Genomic DNA, 19455 nt, shown 5'->3' with positions numbered 1-19455 from the left:
CCCGTCTCTCCACGTAACTCAAGTCCCTCATCCCTGGTCCCATTCCAGTAAATTTCTTCTGCACCCTCTCTAAGGCCTTGACATCCTTCCTAAAGTGTGGTGCCCAGCGGAAGCCGAGCCAGTGTTTTATAAAGGCTTAGCATAACCTGCTTGCTTTTGTACTCTATTCCTCTATTAATAAAGTCAAGGATCCTGTATGCTTTTTTAACAGCCTTCTCAACTTGTCCTGCCACCTTCTAAGATTTGTGTACATACACCCCGAGGCCTCTCTGTTCCTGCACCCTCGTTAAAACTGGACCATTTAGTTTATATTGCCTCTCCTCATTCTTCCTACCAAAATGAATCACTTCACACTTCTCTACATTAAATTTAATCTGCCACGTTTCTGCCCATTTCACCAGTCTGGCTACATCCTCCTGAAGTCTGTTACTATCCTCATTGTTTGCTACATTTCCGAGTTTCATGTCATCTGTAAATTTTGAAATTTTGCCCTGGATCCCCAAGTCCAGGTCATTGATATATATCAAAAAAAGCAGTGGTCCGAATCAATGTTCACGTTAAGTTGCGCGGCCACACAGTGGTCTGGAGGTCCCGCGCAGCCGGCTCACCGCCCTATAAATGGAATAAACGCGCATGCGCGGAAATTTGAATGGGCCGTGCAGCACGTTAAAGGGGCCACGCACCTCAAAAAAAGAGGGAACATTGGTCCTAATACCGACCCCTGGGGAACATCACTGTTTACCTCCCTCCAGTCTGAAAAGAAACCGTTCACCACTACTCTCTGCTTGCTGTCCCTTGGCAGAAAATTGTGAGGGGGGCGAGAGCAAACAGCACCTGATTTCTCACCAAGCACTCAGGGGAGCAGGGGATTTGCCCTACTTTAAATGTCAGTCTCTTACATATACATTATAAAAAGGGAGACGCTGTCCCTTTAAAATCAGTCATCCACGGGGACGCGGTCCCTTTAATGAAAATCATATAGAAGAGAGCGCCTGTCCCTTTAAGAGAACCCCCACCACTCCCATATTTCTCTTAAAGTGCTTGAAATTAATCATTAAAAATGCTGAAAATTAATATTAAGAAAATGAATTCAGGGAGAAGAAATATTTTTACTCACAAGTATTTGTTCCACAGGGTTTGTTATTTCATCAATTTAAAAGCGAACTTCTTTTATTTAATAAAAAGTATCTACTGCAAAACAAAATTAGTTTGAGCTGTTAATTTTTGAAAGGAACATTAAAAATAAACTTTTGCGGGCTCACAGATCCTGAGCCACTTTACAAAATGGCGGCGGGCCGATCCGTCCAATCAGCCGGTTCCAGGTCCCGCCTCCTCCTTCGCCGCGATTGGTTGGAGGACCAACGCACCTCGGTCAGTCCTCCAGGCTCAGCCTCCCCTCGCTCATTGGTGGAGAGCTCACGTCTATCATTGTACGACGGCGACGTCTTGACGTGACTGGTTGGGCGAAGAGCGGGGTGGGCGCGCGGGGCGCCGGCTCGCTCCTCCAGCCCCACCCCGCTCGCTCCCCATTGGTCAGAAGTTCCCGTCAATCAAGCCCTGGGCCCGGGTCACGTGTCCCTGGAGCGCGCTCCGCCAAATTGAAGCAGCTCCGCTCGGGGCCCGGATCCGCGGACTCTCAGGTTTGGATTCCCCTTTATTCTCTCCCCTCCTCTGATCTCAATCGGATCTGGGGGAAAACTCACTTTCCCTCACTGATTGCAGCTCTTCACCAACACCGACTTTGCAAAGAAAGCCCCGCGCGGCAGCCTGGAGCTCGGGCCCAGTGCGCAGGCGCGGGGGAGGATGATTGACAATGGTACAGGGTGTGTGCTGAGCATGCGCGGTGCGGGCCCGGCGCCTGTGGAGCAGGAGAGGGCGGGGCCATGGGGCGCATGCGCGGGGTCAGCCACAACTCAGCGCGGCGGCCAGACCGCTTGCTGGAGCGCGGGGGCTTGTGGGGATTGCAGCCGCCATTACTGCTGATCCTTTCAACCAACCTGTGCAGCAGCTGGGGCCTGAAAATCAGCTTCACTGCCCCTGGGTTGGGAAAGGTGGAGATGTAAAACTGTGACCCCTGGTTCTAGAAACATAGAAGATAGGAGCAGGAGTAGGCCATTCGGCCCCTCGAGCCTGCTCCGCCATTCAATGCGATCATGGCTGATCATCCAAATTCAGTACCCTGTCCCTGTCTTCTCCCCATATCCCTTTAGCCTTAAGAAATATATCTAACTCCTTCTTGAATATATTTAATGAACTGGCCTCAACTGCCTTGTGTGGTAGAGAATTCCACAGTTTAACCACTCTCTGGGTGAAGAAATTCCTCCTCATCTCTGTCCTAAATGGCTTACCCCTTATCCTTAGACTGTGACCCCTGGTTCTGGACTCCCCAACCATCGGGAACATCCTTCCTGCATCTAGTCCTGTTAGAATTTTATAAGTTTCAATGAGATTCCCTCTCATTCTTCTAAACTCCAGCTGGAATACTGTGTGCAGTTCTGGTCGCCACACTACAGGAAGGATGTGATCGCGTTGGAGAGGGTGCAGAGGAGGTTCACCAGGATGTTACCAGGGCTGGAGCGCTTCAGCTATGAAGAGAGACTGGGCAGATTGGGTTTGTTTTCCTTGGAGCAGAGGAGGCTGAGGGGGGACATGATTGAGGTGTACAAAATTATGAGGGGCATAGATAGGATGGATGCTGAGGAGCTTTTTCCCTTAGTAGAGGGGTCAATAACTAGGGGGCATAGATTCAAGGTAAAGGGCGGGAGGTTTAGAGGGGATTTGAGAAAGAACTTTTTCACCCAGAGGGTGGTTGGAGTCTGGAACTCACTGCCTGAAAGGGTTGTGGAGGCAGGAACCCTCACAACATTTAAGAAGCATTTGGATGAGCACTTGAAATGCCACAGCATACAAGGCTACGGACCAAATGCTGGAATATGGGATTAGATTAGACAGGGCTTGATGGCCGGCGCGGACACGATGGGCCGAAGGGCCTCTATCCGTGCTGTATAACTCTATGACTATGTATAAGCCCAATCGACCCAATCTCTCCTCATACATCATTCCTGCCGAGACGCTCCTTAAAACCCACCTCTGTGACCAAGCTTTTGGCCATCTGCCCTCATTTCTCCTTGTGGCTCGGGGTCACATTTTTCAATGTCTTACAATACTCCTGTGCAGCGCCTTGGGATGTTTTCCTACGTTAAAGGCGCTATAGAAATACAAGTTGTTGTTGTTCTCATTGTTGGATGTGAGCTCTGAACAGGCCCCGCCCCCTCCCCTACTCCGCATGCGCCGCTCCAAGGTGAGCGCGGGCTCTGAACAGGCCCCCCCCCTCCCCCTCCCCCTCCCCCGACTCCGCATGCGCCGCTCCAAGGTGAGCGCGGGCTCTGAACAGACCCCGCCCCCTCCCCCTACTCCGCATGCGCCGCTGGGCCCCGCTCCCGAGGATGAGTCGCTACCGCGCCTGCGCAGGGCCTCGCATTCTGGGGAAGGCCCGGGGTCACCGGCGGAAAGTGAGTTTTATCAGGGTTTTTTTTATACAGCAGAGAGAAGCGCGGGCGGGGAGATGAATAAAAAGAAAATACAAACCGCACCCTCCCGGCACCGAGCGGACCGGATTGAGCGGCCGCAGCCCCTTGTCTTCTGCAGGGAGCCGGACTGGGGCACGTCATCAACTCCACGGCGGTGACTGACGGGAGCTCCGACCAATAGGGAGAGAGTGGGCGGAGCTCGGAGCACTGAGATGGCAGCGGGTCCTCCAACCAATCGGAGTGTCCGAGGGGCGGGACCTCCGCCACCCGCTTCTCCCACTGCTGAGACAAGTGGAATGCAGCAGAGGGCGCTCTTCTGAGTTTGGGGCTCAGGCCTGTTAGTGGAGCAGTGCAGAGGGAACTTTACTCTGCACTGGGCTTTACTCCCTCAGCACTGCACTGGAGAGGCAGCACAGAGTTTTAGACTCGAGTCTCTGGAGTGGGACTTCAACCCACAACCTTCTGACTCAGAGGGGAGAGTGCTGCCACCTGAGCCACGTCTGACACTCTGTATCTAACCCGTGCTGTACCTGCCCTGGGAGTGTCTGATGGGACAGTGTAGAGGGAGCATTACTTTGTATCTAACTCATGCTGTACCTGCCCTGGGAGTGTTTGATGGGACCGTGTAGAGGGAGATTTATTGTGTATCTAACCCGTGCTGTACCTGCCCTGGGAGTGTTTGATGGGACAGTGTAGAGGGAGCTTTACTCTGTATCTAACCCGTGCTGTAACTGCCCTAGGATTGTTTGATGGGATAGTGTAGAGGGAGCTTTACTCTGTATCTAACCCGTGCTGTAACTGCCCTAGGATTGTTTGCTGGGACAGTGTAGAGGGAGCTTTACTCTGTATCTAACCCCGTGCTGTACCTGCCCTGGGAGTGTTTGATGGGACAGTGTAGTGGGAGCTTTACCCTGTATCTAACCCGTGCTGTAGCCGCCCTGGGAGTGTTTGATGGGACAGTGTAGAGGGAGCTTTACTCTGTATCTAACCCGTGCTGTACCTGCTTTGGGAGTGTTTGATGGGATAGTGCAGAGGGTGCTTTACGCTGTGTCTAACCCGTGCCGTACCTGCCCTGGGAGTGTTTGATGGGACAGTGTAGCGGGAGCTTTACTCTGTATCTAACCCGTGCTGTACCTGCCCTGAGAGTGTTTGATGGGACAGTGCAGAGGGAGCTTTACTCTGTATCTAACCCCGTGCTGTACCTGCCCTGGGAGTGTTTGATGGGACAGTGCAGAGGGAGCTTTACTCTGTATCTAACCCGTGCTGTACCTGCCCTGGGAGTGTTTGATGGGACAGTGTGGAGGGAGCTTTACTCTGTATCTAACCCGTGCTGTACCTGCCCTGGGAGTATTTGATTGGACAGTGTGGAGGAAGCTTTACTCTGTATCTAACCCGTGCTGTACCTGCCCTGGGAGTGTTTGATGGGACAGTGTAGAGGGAGCTTTACTCTGTACCTATCCCGTGCTGTACCTGCCCTGGGAGTGTTTGATGGGACAGTGTAGAGGGAGCTTTACTCTGTATCTAACCCGTGCTGTACCTGCCCTGGGAGTGTTTGATGGGACAGTGTAGAGGGAGCTTTACTCTGTATCTAACCCGTGCTGTACCTGCCCTGGAAGTGTTTGATGGGACAGTGTAGAGGGAGCTTTACTCTGTATCTAACCCGTGCTGTACCTGCCCTGGGAGTGTTTGATGGGACAGTGTAGAGGGAGCTTTACTCTGTATCTAACCCGTGCTGTACCTGCCCTGGGAGTGTTTGATGGGACAGTGTAGAGGGAGCTTTACTCTGTATCTAACCCGTGCTGTACCTGCCCTGGGAGTGTTTGATGGGACAGTGTAGAGGGAGCTTTACTCTGTATCTAACCTGTGCTGTACCTGCCCTGGGAGTGTTTGATGGGACAGTGTAGAGGGAGCTTTACTCTGTATCTAACCCGTGCTCCACCATTCAATAAGATCATGGCTGATCTGATCTTGGCCTCACCTCCACTTTTCTGCCTGTTCCCCATGACCCTCGACCCCCCTGTAGTTCAAACATCTGTCTGTCTCGGCCTTGAATATATTCAGTGACTCCGCCTCCACAGCTCTCTGGGGCAGAGAATTCCAAAGATTCACGACCCTCTGAGAAGAAATTCCTCCTCATCTCCGTCTTAAATGGGCGTCCCCTTATTCTGAAACTATGCCCCGAGTTCTAGATTCCCCCACGAGGGGAAACATCCTCTCAGCATCCACCCTGTCGAGCCCCCTCAGAATCTTATGTTTCAATAAGATCACCTCTCATTCTTCTAAACCCCAGTGAGTATCGGCCCAACCTGCCCAACCTTTCCTCATAAGACAACCCCTTCACCCCAGGAATCAACCTCGTGAACCTTCTCTGAACTGCCTCCAATGTAAGTATATCCCTCCTTAAATAAGGAGACCAAAACTGTACGCAGTACTCCAGGTGTGGTCTCACCAACGCCCTGTACAGTTGTAGCAGGACTTCCCTACTTTTAATCCCCCCCCTGGCAATAAAGGCCAACGTTCCATTTCCCTTCCTAATTACTTGCTGTACCTGCATGTTAACTGTTTGTGTTTCATGTACGAGGACCCCCAGATCCCTCTGTACCGCAGCGTTCTGTAGTCTCTCTCCATTTAATAACAATTTGCTTTCCTATTTTTCCTACCAAAGTGGATAACCTCACATTTTCCCACATTATACTCCATCTGCCAATGTTTTGCCCACTCACTTAACCGATCGATATCCCTTTGCAGACTCTGTGTCCTCCTCACAACTTACTTTCCCACCTATCTTTGTATTGTTAGCAAATTTGGCTACAGTGCACTCGGTCCCTTCATCCAAGTCATTGATATAGATTGTAAATAGTTGAGGCCCCGGCACTGATCCCTGTGGCACCCCACTAGTTACAGTTTGCCAACCTGAAAATGACCCATTTATCCCGACTCTCTGTTTTCTGTAAGTTAGCCAATCCTCTATCCATGCTAATGTATTAACCCCAACCTTGTGAGCTCTTACCTTGTGCAGTAACCTTTTATGTGGCACCTTTTTTTTGAGGATGTAACTGGTAAAATAGATAAGGGAGAACCAGTGGATGTGGTGTATTTGGACTTTCAGAAGGCTTTCGATAAGGTCCCGCATAAGAGATTAGCGTGTAAAGTTAAGGCACGTGGGATTGGGGGCAAGGTATTGACTTGGATAGAGAACTGGTTGGCGGACAGAAAGCAAAGAGTTGGAATAAGCGGGTCTTTTTCCGAGTGGCAGGCAGTGACTAGTGGGGTATCGCAGGGATTGGTCCTTGGGCCCCAGCTATTCACAATATATATTAATGATCTAGACAAGGGAACTAGATGTAATATCTCCAAGTTTGCAGACGACACAAAGCTGGGTGGGCGTGTGTGCTGTGAGGAGGATGCTGAGAAACTCCAGGATGATTTGGACAGGTTGGGTGATTGGGCAAAAGCATGGCAGATGCAATATAACGTGGATAAATGCGAGGTTATCCACTTTGGTGGCAAAAACAGAAAGGCAGATTATTATCTGAATGGCAATAGATTGGGAGAAGGGGAAGTGCAACGAGACCTGGGTGTTCTTGTGCACCAGTCGCTGAAGGTAAGCATGCAGGTGCAGCAGGCGGTTAAGAAGGCAAATGGCATGTTGGCCTTCATAGCGAGGGGGTTTGAGTACAGGAACAAGGATGTCTTGCTGCAGTAGTACAGGGCCTTGGTGAGACCACATCTTGAGTATTGTGTGCAGTTTTGGTCGCCTTATTTGAGGAAGGATGTTCCCGATGGTCGGGGAGTCCAGAACCAGGGGTCACAGTCTTAAGGATAAGGGGTAAGCCATTTAGGACAGAAATGAGGAGGAATTTCTTCACCGAGAGAGTGGTGAACCTGTGGAATTCTCTACCACAGAAGGCAGTGGAGGCCAATTCATTAAATATATTCAAGAAGGACTTAGATATATTTCTTAAGGCTAAAGGGATCAAGGGATATGGGGAGAAGGCAGGGACAGGGTACTGAATTTGGATGATCAGCCATGATCGCATTGAATGGCGGAGCAGGCTCGAGGGGCCGAATGGCCGACTCCTGCTCCTATCTTCTATGTTTACCTTCTCAAATGCCTTCCGGAAATCCAAATACACCACATCCACTGGTTCCCCTTTATCCACCCTCGTTACATCCTCAAAGAACTCTAACAAATTTGTCAAACATGATTTCCCTTTCATAAAACCATGCTGACTCTGCTTGACTATATTATGATTTTCTAAATGCCCTGCTATCACTTCCTTAATGGGACAAGTTAAGAAACAAAAGATGACACGAGATGAAGTGTAAACGGAAATGGCAGCTGCCATGTGAGAGAGACAAAAAATGAAAGAAAGAGATCGGGGCCGAGGTTATGGTCTGAAATTGTTGAACTCGATGTTGAGTCCAGAAAGCTGTAAAGTGCCTAATCGAAAGATGAGGTGCTGTTCCTCGAGCTTACATTGAGCTTCATTGGAACAGTGGAAGAGGCCGAGGACAGAGAGGTCAGAGTGGGAGTGGAGCGGAGAATTAGTGACAGGCGACCGGAAGCTCGGGGTCACCCTTACCGACTGAACGGAGGTGATCTGCAAAGCGGTCGCCCAATCTGCGTTTGGTCTCCCCAATGTAGAGGAGAATTAAAGTGACAGACTAATCTAATTGAATTTTTTGATGAAGTAACAGGGAGGATTGATGAAGGGAATGCAATGGATGTTGTCCACATGGATTTTAGGAAGGCGTTTGACAAAGTAACACATAGAAGGCTGGGTAACAAAATTGAGGCTCATGGAATAGGTGGGTCAGTGGCAGCTTGGATAAGGAATTGGCTTAAGGACAGAAAACAGCAAGTTGTGGTAAATGGCTGTTTTTCAGACTGGAGGATTGTAGACAGTGGTGTTCCCCAAGGGTCAGTGCTGGGGCCACTGCTTTTTTTGATATATATAAAAATGACCTGAATATTGGAATACAGAGTAGAATTTCGAAATATGCCAATGACACCAAACTTGGGGGTGTGGCAAACAGTGAGGATGGTACCAGTCGACTGCAACAGGACATAGAAAGGCTAATAGAATGGGCAGACAAGTGGCAGATGGAATTTAATACAGAGAAGTGTGAGGTGATGCATTTTGGCAGAAGGAACAGGGAGAGGCAATATACACTTAATGGCACAGTTTTAAAGAGTGTGCAGGGACAGAGGGACCTGGGAGTTACTGTGCGTAGGTCCCTGAAGGTGGCGGGACATATTGAGAGAGTGGTTAGCAAAGCATATGGGATCTTGGGCTTCATAAATAGAGGCATTGAGTACAAAAGTAGAGAAGTTATGCTGAACCTTTATAAAGCGCTGGTTAGGCCACAACTGGAGTATTGCGTCCAGTTCTGGTCACCACACTTTAGGAAGGATGTGAAGGCCCTTGAGAGGGTGCAGAGGAGATTTACCAGAGTGGTTCCGGGGATGGGGGATCTTAGCTACAAGGACAGGTTGGAGAAGCTGGATTTGTTTTTATTAGAGCAAAGGAGGTTGAGGGGTGATTTGATAGAGGTGTACAAGATTATGACGGGTTTGGATAGGCTGGACGGGGAAAGGCTGTTCCCACTAGTTGATGGTACAAGGACTAGGGGACACAGATTTAAGGTTTTGGGCAAGAGATACAGGGGGGACGTGAGGAAAATCTTTTTTATGCAGCGAGTGGTGAGGACCTGGAACTTGCTGCCGACGGAAGTGGTGGAAGCAGAGACTGTTTTCAAGACTGGATAGGCACTTGAGGAAAATAAACTTGCAAGGCTACGGGGATAGAGCGGGGGAATGGGACTGCTCTACAGAGAGCCGGCACGGACTCGATGGGCCGAATGGCCTCCTTCTGTGCCGTTATGACTCTGAGAGGAGACCGCATCGTGAGCAGCGAACACAGTTTACTAAATTGCAAGAAGTACAAGTAAATCGCTGTTTCACCTGGAAGGAGTGTTTGGGGCCCTGGACAGTGGGAAGGGGGGAGGTAAAAGGGCAGGTGTTGCATCTCCTGCGCTTGCACGGGAAGGTGCCTGGCGAAGGGGAAGGGGTGCTGGGGGTGATAGAGGAGTGGATCAGGGTGTCGCGGAGGGAGCGGTCCCTTCGGAATGCTGAAAGGGGAGGTGAGGGGAAGATGCGTTTGGTGGTGGGATCACGCTGGAGGTGGCGGAAATGGCGGAGGATGATCCATTGAATGTGGAGGCTGGTGGGGTGAAAGGTGAGCACAAGGGGAACCCTATCGTGGTTTTGGGAGGGAGGGGAAGGGGTGAGAGCAGAAGTGAGGGAAATAGAACGGACTAAACTACATCTACTGGTTCCCCTTTATCCACCCTGCTCGTTACATAACATAAGTAGGAGCAGCAGTAGGCCATACGGCCCCTCGGGCCTGCTCCGCCATTCAACAGGATCGTGGCTGATCCGAACCTAGACTCAAGTCCAGTTTCCTGCCCACTCCCCGTAACCCCTAATTCCCTTATCTGCTAGGAAACTGTCTATCTCCGTTTTAAATGTATTTAATGTCGCAGCTTCCACAGCTCTCTGAGGTAACAAATTCCATAGATTTACTACCCTCTGAGCGAAGAAGTTTCTCCTCATCTCAGTTTTGAAAGGGCAGCCCCTTATTCTAAGATTATGCCCCCTAGTTCTCGTCTCACCCATCAGTGGAAACATCCTCACCGCATCCACCCGATCAATCCTCCTCACAATCTTATATGTTTCAATAAGATCGCCTCTCATTCTTCTGAATTCCAATGAGTAGAGGCCCAACCTACTCAACCTTTCCTCAAAGAATTCTAATAAATTTGTCAAACACGATTTCCCTTTCATAAAATCCGCTTTCTGGTCCGTAGACTATAAATCAGGCGTCATGCCTTTAAGAAACTCGATCTGCAACATAGTTAAGCCCAGAGCGGGGGAGGAGCAGTCGAAGCTGTGCACTGATGAAAGAGAGTTGTACTTTGTGTAGTCTCTGACTCCATTTTGTGTTCAGCATACGTAGACTCCTACATTGGTGACCCCGACGCTCAGGACGACTCCTAAGCGTAACCATGGCTGACACAAACGCAGTTTCTGTGAAGCTGCCGGAGTTCTGGGAGAACCTGGCCACCGCCTGGTTCCTTGAAGCCGAATCGCAATTCCGACTCCGAGGCATCACCGCCGACGCAACGATGTACGACTACCTCCTCGTCTCCCTGGGCAGCTCCACAATCACGAAAGTCTGGACAACACTACAAAACCCTCCGGAGGAAGGCAAGTATGCACATCTCAAGGCCGCGCTCATTAAAAAATTCACAGCCTCCCAATTCGTGCGCAACTGCCACCTCCTCGACCTCCCGGGCCTCAGTGACTCCACGCCGTCAGACTTGCTCTCACACATGCTTGCTCTGACCGACGAGAAACCGCCCGGCTCCCTCTTCCGCACGCTCTTTATCCGCCAACTACCTCCCAGCATCCGCCCGGCGATCGTGGCGTCCAGCCTCACGGACCTCGAGGCCCTGGCCGACGAAGCTGATAAGCTCCTGTCCGCCAGCTCCAACCACGCCGTCACCCCCGACCTGGCCTCCGCAGCGTCGGCACGCGCTCCACTCTCTATCGCGTGGCCACACAGCTCGGCCACGAGGCCCCCCAGGCCCCCACGTCCCCCAAGCCCTCCGACCCAGGGCTACTGCTACTTCCATACCCGGTTCGGCGCACGGGCACGCCGCTGCAGCCATCCCTGTACGTTTCCAACCGCCCCCACACCGGCCTACACGATGGCCGTGGGGCAAGTAGGCGCGCTGCTGTACGTTACGGACAGCGCCTCCGGACACCGTTTCCTGTGCGACACGGACGCGCAGCGCAGCATCATCCCCGCGTCCGCCCTCGAGATCCAGTGAGGCGGCCGCGGCCCTGCGCTGGCCGGCACCAACATCCAGACGTACGGCACCCGCACCGTCACCATCGACCTCGCAGGCCGCTGCTACCACTGGAAGTTTATCACCGCCAAGGTGCTCTCCCCGCTCCGGATTTCCTGTGCGCCCACGGCCTGTTGGTCGACATGCCTCGGCGCCGCCTCATGGACATGAACACCATGTCACCTGTCCCGGGCGCCATGGCCCCCCCCAACCCGCCGAAATGGCGTGGCAGTGCCGCACCCGCTCAATGGACGACTACTCAGCACTCCTGGCTGAGTTCCCAGCCCTCACCAACCCGACCTTCTCCGCGAAGGTTGCTAAGCACGGGGTAGAACACTTCATCCCCACCACAGGCCCACCGGTGTATGCCCACGCCCGCAGGCTGGACCCGGCCAAGCTGGAGATCGCGCGGGCCGAGTTCACCACAATGGAACAGCTCGGCATCATCCGCCGCTCCAACAGCCCCTGGGCCTCCCCACTCCACCAAACCCGACGGGGGATGGCGCCCCTGCGGGGACTACCGGCGGCTAAACAACGCCACCACGCCGGATCAGTACCCCATACCGCACATTCAAGACTTCTCGGCTAGACTGGCCGGCCGATCAGTCTTCTCCAAAGTCGACCTGGTGCGTGGTTACCATCAGGTGCCAGTCCACCCCACGGACGTTCCCAAGACGGCCATAATCACCCCTTTTGGGCTATTTGAGTTCCTCCGAATGCCCTTCGGCCTCAAAAACGCGGCCCAGGCCTTCCAGCGGCTCATGGACTCGGTCCTCCAGGACCTGAAGTTCCTCTTTGTCTACCTGGATGACATCCTGGTAGCTAGTTCCTCCAAGCAGGAACACATCGAGCACCTCCGCACCCTGTTCCAGCGGCTCAGTGAGCACGGGCTCATCATCAGCCCAGCCAAGTGCCAATTCGGCCTCAGCAGGATCGAAGTCCTCGGCCACCACATCACGCAGGACGGAGCCATTCCCCTGCCCGCCAGCTTGCCGCGGTGTCCGAATTCACCACGGACATCCGGCACGTCTCCGGTCGAGACAACGTGGTGGCCGACTGCCTATCCCGCCCCGCCGTCCACCTGGCAGTGGACTATGCTCAACTGGCAGCGGAGCAACGCACCGACCCCGATCTGCTCTCCGCGCCCACAACCCTCCCAGGGCTGCGACTGACCGACGTCACCTGCGGTCCGTCTGCCGTCACAGTCAAATGCGACACCTCCTTGGCACAACCCCGCCCCGTAGTCCCGGCGTCCTGGCGAAAACGGGTGTTCGACATCGTCCACGGCCTCTCACACCCCGGCACCCGCGCGTCCATTAGACTGGTGGCCAACCGATTTGTCTGGCGCGGCCTGCGCAAAGATGTGCGCGTCTGGGCCAGATCCTGCATAGCTTGCCAGCGTGCCAAAATCCACCAACACGTCAAAGCCCCACTCGAGGAGTTCACCATGCCAGAAAGAAGGTTTGACCACATCCACATCAACCTCGTCAGCCCCCTGCCGCCATCACAAGGTCACACGCACCTGCTGACAATCGTGGACCGTACCACCCGCTGGCCCGAGGCCATTCCACTGACGTCCACCACCACCGCCGCCATCGCGAGGGCGTTCATCGGTACCTGGATCGCTCGGTTCGGCGTCCCCTCCGACATGACGTCGGATAGAGGCCCGCAGTTCCCCTCTGATCTGTGGGCCGCCATCGCCCGAAACCTCGGGGTGGCCGTTCACCGCACCATGGCTTACCACCCCCAAGCCAACGGACTGTGCGAGCGATTCCACAGGTCCATGAAGGCGTTCCTCCGCGCCAGCCTCGAGGACGAGGCTTGGATCGACCGCCTCCCGTAGGTGCTACTCGGCCTACACTCCGCGGTCAAGGAAGACCTGCAAGCCTCAGCGGCAGAACTCGTGTACGGCCAGCCGTTGCGCATACCCCGAGAGTTCCTGCCCACCACCACGACCCCATGATCGGCTGACCAGCAACGCTGCACTTTCGCCAACCGAGCACAACAGTTCGCTCCGGTACCCACCGGCCGGCACGGCGAACCAGCAACCCGCGTACCACCTAGCCTGCACATGGCCAAATTTGTTTTCGTGCGCCATGACGCCCACCGAGGACCTCTACGGCCCCCATACGACGGACCTTACAAGGTACTCCAGACGGGGAACAAGTTCTTCCTCCTCAAAGTGGGCGGCAGAACTGACAAGGTGTCGGTCGACCGGCTCAAGCTGGCGCACCTAGAGCCCGACGAACCCGTTCAAGTGGGCCAACCCCCACCGCGGGGCAGACCACCTAAGAGCCCGACGCGTCCGACCGCCCCGCTCCCGACAGCAACCGCCAAGAGCCGTTCCGGCCGTGCCATCAAGCCGCCACGCCGGTTCGTACACTCCCTACTAGCGGATTCTGGGGGGAGCTGTGTGGCGTACCGATCACAGAACGGACACAATCCGCTTTCCGGTCCGTAGACTATAAATCAGGCGTCATGCCTTTAAGAAGGATCACACCTTTAAGAAACTCGATCTGCAACATAGTTAAGCCCAGAGTGGGGGAGGAGCAGTCGAAGCTGTGCACTGATGAAAGAGAGTTGTACTTTGTGTAGTCTCTGACTCCATTTTGTGTTCAGCATGCAGCCTCAACAATTAAACCTTTTCTGTTGAACCTCTCCGAGTTCAGTATTTTTTGCTAGGAGTAGGTAGACTCCTACAGTATTATGATTTTCTAAATGTCCTGCTACTACTTCCTTAATCATGGATTCCAGCATCTTCCCAGTGACAGATGTTAGGCTAACTGGCCTATAGTTTCCTGCTATCTGTCTCCCTCCTTTCTTGAATATGGGCGTTACATTTGCAGTTTTCCAATCTGCTGGAACCTTTCCAGAGTCTAGGGAAGTTTGGAAGATTACAACCAAAATATCCACTATCTCTGTAGCCACTTCTTTTAAGACCCCAGGATGCAGGCCATCAGGTCCAGGGGACTTGTCAGCCTGTAGTCCCATTAGTTTGCCTAGTACTTTTTCTCCAGTGATACTGATTGTTTTAAGTTCCTCCCTCCCTTTTGCCCCTTGATTTTCCGCTATTATTGGGATGCTTTTAGTGTCTTCTCCCTTGAAGACAGATACAAAATATTTGTTCAAAGTCTCTGCCATTTCCTTGTTTCCCATTATTCCCCAGTCTCATCCTCTAAGGGACCAATGTTTACTTTAGCTACTCTCTTCCTTTTTATATACTTGTAGAAGCTCTTACTGTCTGTTTTTATATTTCTTGCTAGTTTACTCTCATAATTCATCTTCTCTCACATTTTTATTTTTTTAGTCATCCTTTCCAAGTTTCTAAAAATTTCCCAATCTTCTGGCCTACCACTAATCTTCACAACATTGTACGCCTTTTCTTTCAATTTGATACCCTCCTTAACTTCCTTAGTTCATCCTTCTCAGAGTCTCTCTCACTGGAATATATCTTTGTTGAGTGTTAAGAAATATCTCCTTAAAAGTCTGCCACTGCTTATCTACCATCTTACCTTTTAATCTATTTTCCCAGTCCACTTTACCCAACTCTGTCTTAATACCCTTGTAATTGCCTTTATTTAAGTTTAACACAATTGTTTCAGACCTACTTCTGCTCCTAATTCTTATGTTCTTTTTCTCTTCACATATCTATAAAAGCTTTTACAGTCAGTTTTTATGTTACCTGCAACCTTACTCTCATATTCTATTTTCCCCTTCTTAATTAATCCCTTTGTCCTCCTTTGTTGAATCCTAAACTGCTCCCAATCCTCAGGTTTACTGCTTTTTCTGGCCAATTTATATGTCCTCTCCTTGGATCTTATGCTATCCCTAATTTCCCTTGTTAGCTACGGTTGAGTCACCTTTTTTGTTTTATTTTTATGCCAAACTGGGATGAACAAATTCTGTAGTTCATCCATGCGGTCTTTGAATGTTTGCCATTGCCTATCCACAATCAACCCTTCGAGTGACATTCCTGAATCAATCCTACCCAACTCGCGCCTCAAACCATTGTAGTTTCCTTTATTTAAATTGAGGACCCTAGTCTCTGAGTCAACAACTTCATTCTCCATCTTAATGAAGAATTCGATCATATTATGATCACTCCGACACAAGGGGCCTCGTACAACAAGATTGCTAATTAATCTTTTCTCGTTACATAATACCCAGTCTAAGATGGCCTGATCTCTGGTTGGTTCCTTGACATATTGGTCCAGGAAACCATCCCGTAAACACTCCAGGAATTCCTCCTCCACAGTAGAGGACATGAGAGGGGGGGAGAGTCCCTTTAAATGTGGAGGGGGTGGGTGTCCCTTTAAATGTGGAGGGGGTGGGTGTCACTTTAAATGTTGAGGGGGTGGTATCCCTTTAAGTGTGGAGGGGGTGGGTGTCCCTTTAAATGTGGAGAGGCGGGGCCGCGCATGCTCATTCGGCCCCACCACAAAACGAGGCTGCCAGTGCACCTGTGCGGGGCCTCCGGGGAGCAAACGGAAGGCTGGGCCCGGGGAAGAGGTGGAATCAGCGGCCGGGGTAAAGTCAAGTGTTGGGGAAACGATTTAAATCAAGGTGAGGTGGGGACCGGAGAGCGAGATTATAAAGTAAGACACGAGAAAAACCAAACCTGAGAGTCGGGCGGGCGGGACCTCCGTGGACGCCGAACGGAGCGAATTGAGCCTCGCGGGGTGGCGGAGTGAGCCGGAGCAATGTGATTCTGACTGACGGGAGCGCTGACCAATAGGAAGAAGGCTGAACTGGGAGGACTGAACTGGGCGGCCTGGTCCTCCAACCAATGGCGACGCGGCTAGGGGGCGGGACCTTCCTCCCAGGCGCTGAGGCTGAGGCCCGATTGTGACGTCATCACAGGAAGAGGCCCAATCAGGTGGATGGAGGCCGGCCCGGGCCTGTGACCGACGGGAGCTCTGACCAATAGGATGAGGGCTGAGCTGGGAGGACTGAACTGGGCGGCGTGGTCCTCCAACCAATGGCGGCGCGGCTATGGGGCGGGGCCTCCTCTCCAGCTCAGGTGCGCTGGGGCCGATTGTGACGCGCTGTCCCCAGGTGAGAGCAGCTCAGTCAGCACAGAGCTGGGGCTGGAATCTGGGAGAGGGGCCGCAGGCAGCGGGCCTGGCAAAGGGGCACAAGCTTCACAATACAAGCTGCTTTCAAATGCACAATTGTTTCCTACAGACAGCCTTGGTCACTCTGCAAAAAAAACTGTTTAACAATTCATCATAACTCCCCTGCTTTAGGAGAGGGGTAGAGTGCAAAAGCAAGGAAGTTATGATGAAACTGTGTGAAAGACTGGAGTCAGCTGCGGCTCAGTGGATAGCAGAGTCAGAAGGTTGTGGGTTCAAGTCCCGCTCCAGGGACTTGAGCACATAAAGCGAGGCTGACACTCCAGTGCGGTGCTGAGGGAGCGCCGCACTGTCAGAGGGGCAGTACTGAGGGAGCGCCACACTGTCGGAGGGGCAGTACTGAGGGAGCGCCGCACTGTCGGAGGGTCAGTACTGAGGGAGCACCGCACTGTCGGAGGGGCAGTACTGAGGGAGCACCGCACTGTCGGAGGGGCAGTGCTGAGGGAGCACCGCACTGTCGGAGGGGCAGTACTGAGGGAGCGCCACACTGTCGGAGGGGCAGTACTGAGGGAGCGCCGCCCTGTCGGAGGGACAGTACTCGGGGAGCGCTGCACTGTTGGAGGGGCAGTACTGAGGGTGTGCTGCACTGTGAGAGGGGCAGTACTGAGGGAGTGCTGCACTGTCGGAGGGGCAGTACTGAGGGAGTGCTGCACTGTCGGAGGGGCAGTACTGAGGGAGTGCCGCACTGTCGGAGGGGCGGTACTGTGGGAGCACCGCACTGTCGGCGATGCAGTACTGAGGGAGCGCCGCACTGTCGGAGGGGCAGTACTGAGGGAGCGCCGCTCTGTCGGAGGGACAGTACTCGGGGAGCACTGCACTGTCGGAGGGGCAGTACTGAGAGTGTGCTGCACTGTCAGAGGGGCAGTACTGAGGGAGCGCTGCACTGTCGGAGGGGCAGTACTGCGGGAGCACCGCACTGTCAGGGGAAGCAATGCTGTGGGAGAGCCGCATTGTCGGAGGGGCAGTAATGAAGGAGCGCTGCAGTGTCGGAGGTGCTGTCTTACGGATGAGACGTTAAACCGAGGCCCCCGTCTGCCCCCTCAGGTGGATGTAAAAGATCCCGTGGTGCTATTTCGAAGACGTTATCCCCGGTGTTTTGAGCCCAATATTTATCCCTCAATCAAAATGATGAGAAAACAGATTATCTGGCCATTTTCACATTGCTGTTTGTGGGAGCTTGCTGTGCGCCAATTGGCTGCCGCGTTTCCCACATTACAACAGTGACTGCATTTCAAAAGTACTTCATTGGATGTAAAGCACTTTGGGACGTCCGGTGGTCATGAAAGGCGGTTAAGAAGGCAAATGGTATGCTGGCCTTCATTACAAGAGGATTTGAGTACAGGAGTAAAGAAGTCTTACTCCAATTATATCTTCTTCTGAGGCAGTCCCTCGGAACCGAGGATGACTTGCTTACACATTAAAAATGAGTTCTCAGGTGACTGATGAGTCCACACAGGCGGGGCAGACGGTGGTTGAAGGGGTGGGTGGGTGGGGTGCTTGGGTTGACGTGCGCTCCTTGCGCTTGGCTTCCGCTTGCTCCCGGCGAAGAGACTCGAGGTGTTCGGTGCCTTCCCGGATGCTTCTCCTCCACTTTGTGCGGTCTTGGGCCAGGGATTCCCAGGTGTCGGTGGGGATGTTGCACCTTTTCAAGGAGGCTTTGAGGGTGTCCTTGAAGCGTTTCCTCTGCCCACCTGGGGCTCTCTTGCCTGGCCGGAGCTCCGAGTAGAGCGCTTGTTTTGGGAGTCTCGTATCGGGCATGTGGACAATGTGACCCGTCCATCGGAGCTGATCGAGCGTGGTCAAAGCTTCGATGCTGGGGATGTTGGCCTGAGCCAAAACACTGACGTTGGTGCGTCTATCCTGCCAATGAATTTGCAGGATCTTGCGGAGGCAGCGTTGGTGGTACCTCTCCAGTGGACCTCAAATCACTGGAGAGGTACCACCAACACTGCCTCCAATTATATAGGGCCTTGGTGAGACCACACCTGGAGTACTGTGTACAATTTTGGTCTCCTTACCTAAGGAAGGATATACTTGCCATAGAGGGAGTGCAATGAAGGTTCGTATGGGAAGAGATTGAGTAAACTAGACCTGTATTCTCTTGAATTCAGAAGAATGAGAGGGGATCTCATTGAAGCATACACAATTATTACAGGGCTTGATAGGGTGGATGCTGGGAGAATGTTTCCCTTGGCAGGGGAGTCTAGAACCAGGGGCCACAGCCTCAGGATAAAGGGTAGGCCATTCAGGACTGAGATGAGAAGAAATTTCTTCACACAGAGGGTGGTGAATCTTTGGAATTCTCTACCCCAGAGGGCTGTGGAGGCTCAGTCATTGGGTCTATTCAAAACAGAAGTCAATAGATTTCTGACCAGTAAGGGCATCAAGGGATATGGCAATAGTGCCGGTGAATGGAGTTGAGGCAGAAGATCAGCCATGATCTCATTGAATGGCGGAGCAGGCTCGAAGGGCCGAATGGCCGACTCCTGTTCCTATTTCTTATGTTCTTAAACCTTTATAAATCACTGGTTAGGCACCAGCTGGAGTATTGTGTCCAATTCTGGGAACCACACTTTAGGAAGGATGTCAAGGCCTTGGAGAGGGTGCAGAGGAGATTTACCAGGATGGTTCCAGGGATGAGAGACTTCAGTTATCTGGAGAGACTGGAGAAGCTGGGATTGTTCTCCTTAGAGCAGAGAAGGTTAGGGAGAGATTTAATAGAGGCGTTCAAAATCATGAAGGGTTTCGATAGAGTAAATAAAGAGAAACTGTTTCCAGCGGCAGGAGGGTCGGTAACCAGAGGACACAGATTGAAGATAATCGGTAAAAGAACCAGAGGTGACATGAGGAAACATTTTTTTACACAGCGAGTTGTT

General features: G+C 52.5%; 2 protein-coding genes across 2 annotated transcripts in view; both read left to right on the top strand.

The window, feature by feature from the left end:
* The first annotated feature begins 1563 nt into the window (after positions 1-1563).
* On the top strand, positions 1564-14105 carry LOC147083864 (uncharacterized). The gene is made up of 2 exons (XM_085980100.1): positions 1564-1640; positions 10544-14105. Exon 2 carries the CDS (start codon positions 10602-10604, stop codon positions 11427-11429), a length of 828 nt encoding a protein of 275 aa, XP_085836226.1. The 5' UTR covers positions 1564-1640; positions 10544-10601; the 3' UTR covers positions 11430-14105.
* Positions 14106-15889: 1784 nt separating this feature from the next.
* LOC147083862 (uncharacterized) overlaps positions 15890-19455 on the top strand; it is a 232805-nt gene continuing 229239 nt past the window's right edge. The window contains exon 1 of the mRNA XM_085980102.1: positions 15890-16010. The gene's annotated coding sequence lies outside the window, so the exon portion shown is untranslated. The remainder of the gene's footprint in view (positions 16011-19455) is intronic.

This window comes from Somniosus microcephalus, unplaced genomic scaffold (assembly GCF_052327205.1).
Source record: "Somniosus microcephalus isolate GS21.2 unplaced genomic scaffold, FLI_Smic_1.0 scaffold37, whole genome shotgun sequence".
Lineage (NCBI taxonomy): Eukaryota > Metazoa > Chordata > Chondrichthyes > Squaliformes > Somniosidae > Somniosus > Somniosus microcephalus.
The sequence above is the reverse complement of the archived record's forward strand: the minus strand, read 5'-3'. Positions and strand labels throughout refer to the sequence as shown.

Bases quoted from the DNA above. Each gene is read 5' to 3' on its own strand.
- LOC147083864 (XM_085980100.1), top strand. From the start codon at position 10,602: ATGGCTGACACAAACGCAGTTTCTGTGAAGCTGCCGGAGTTCTGGGAG.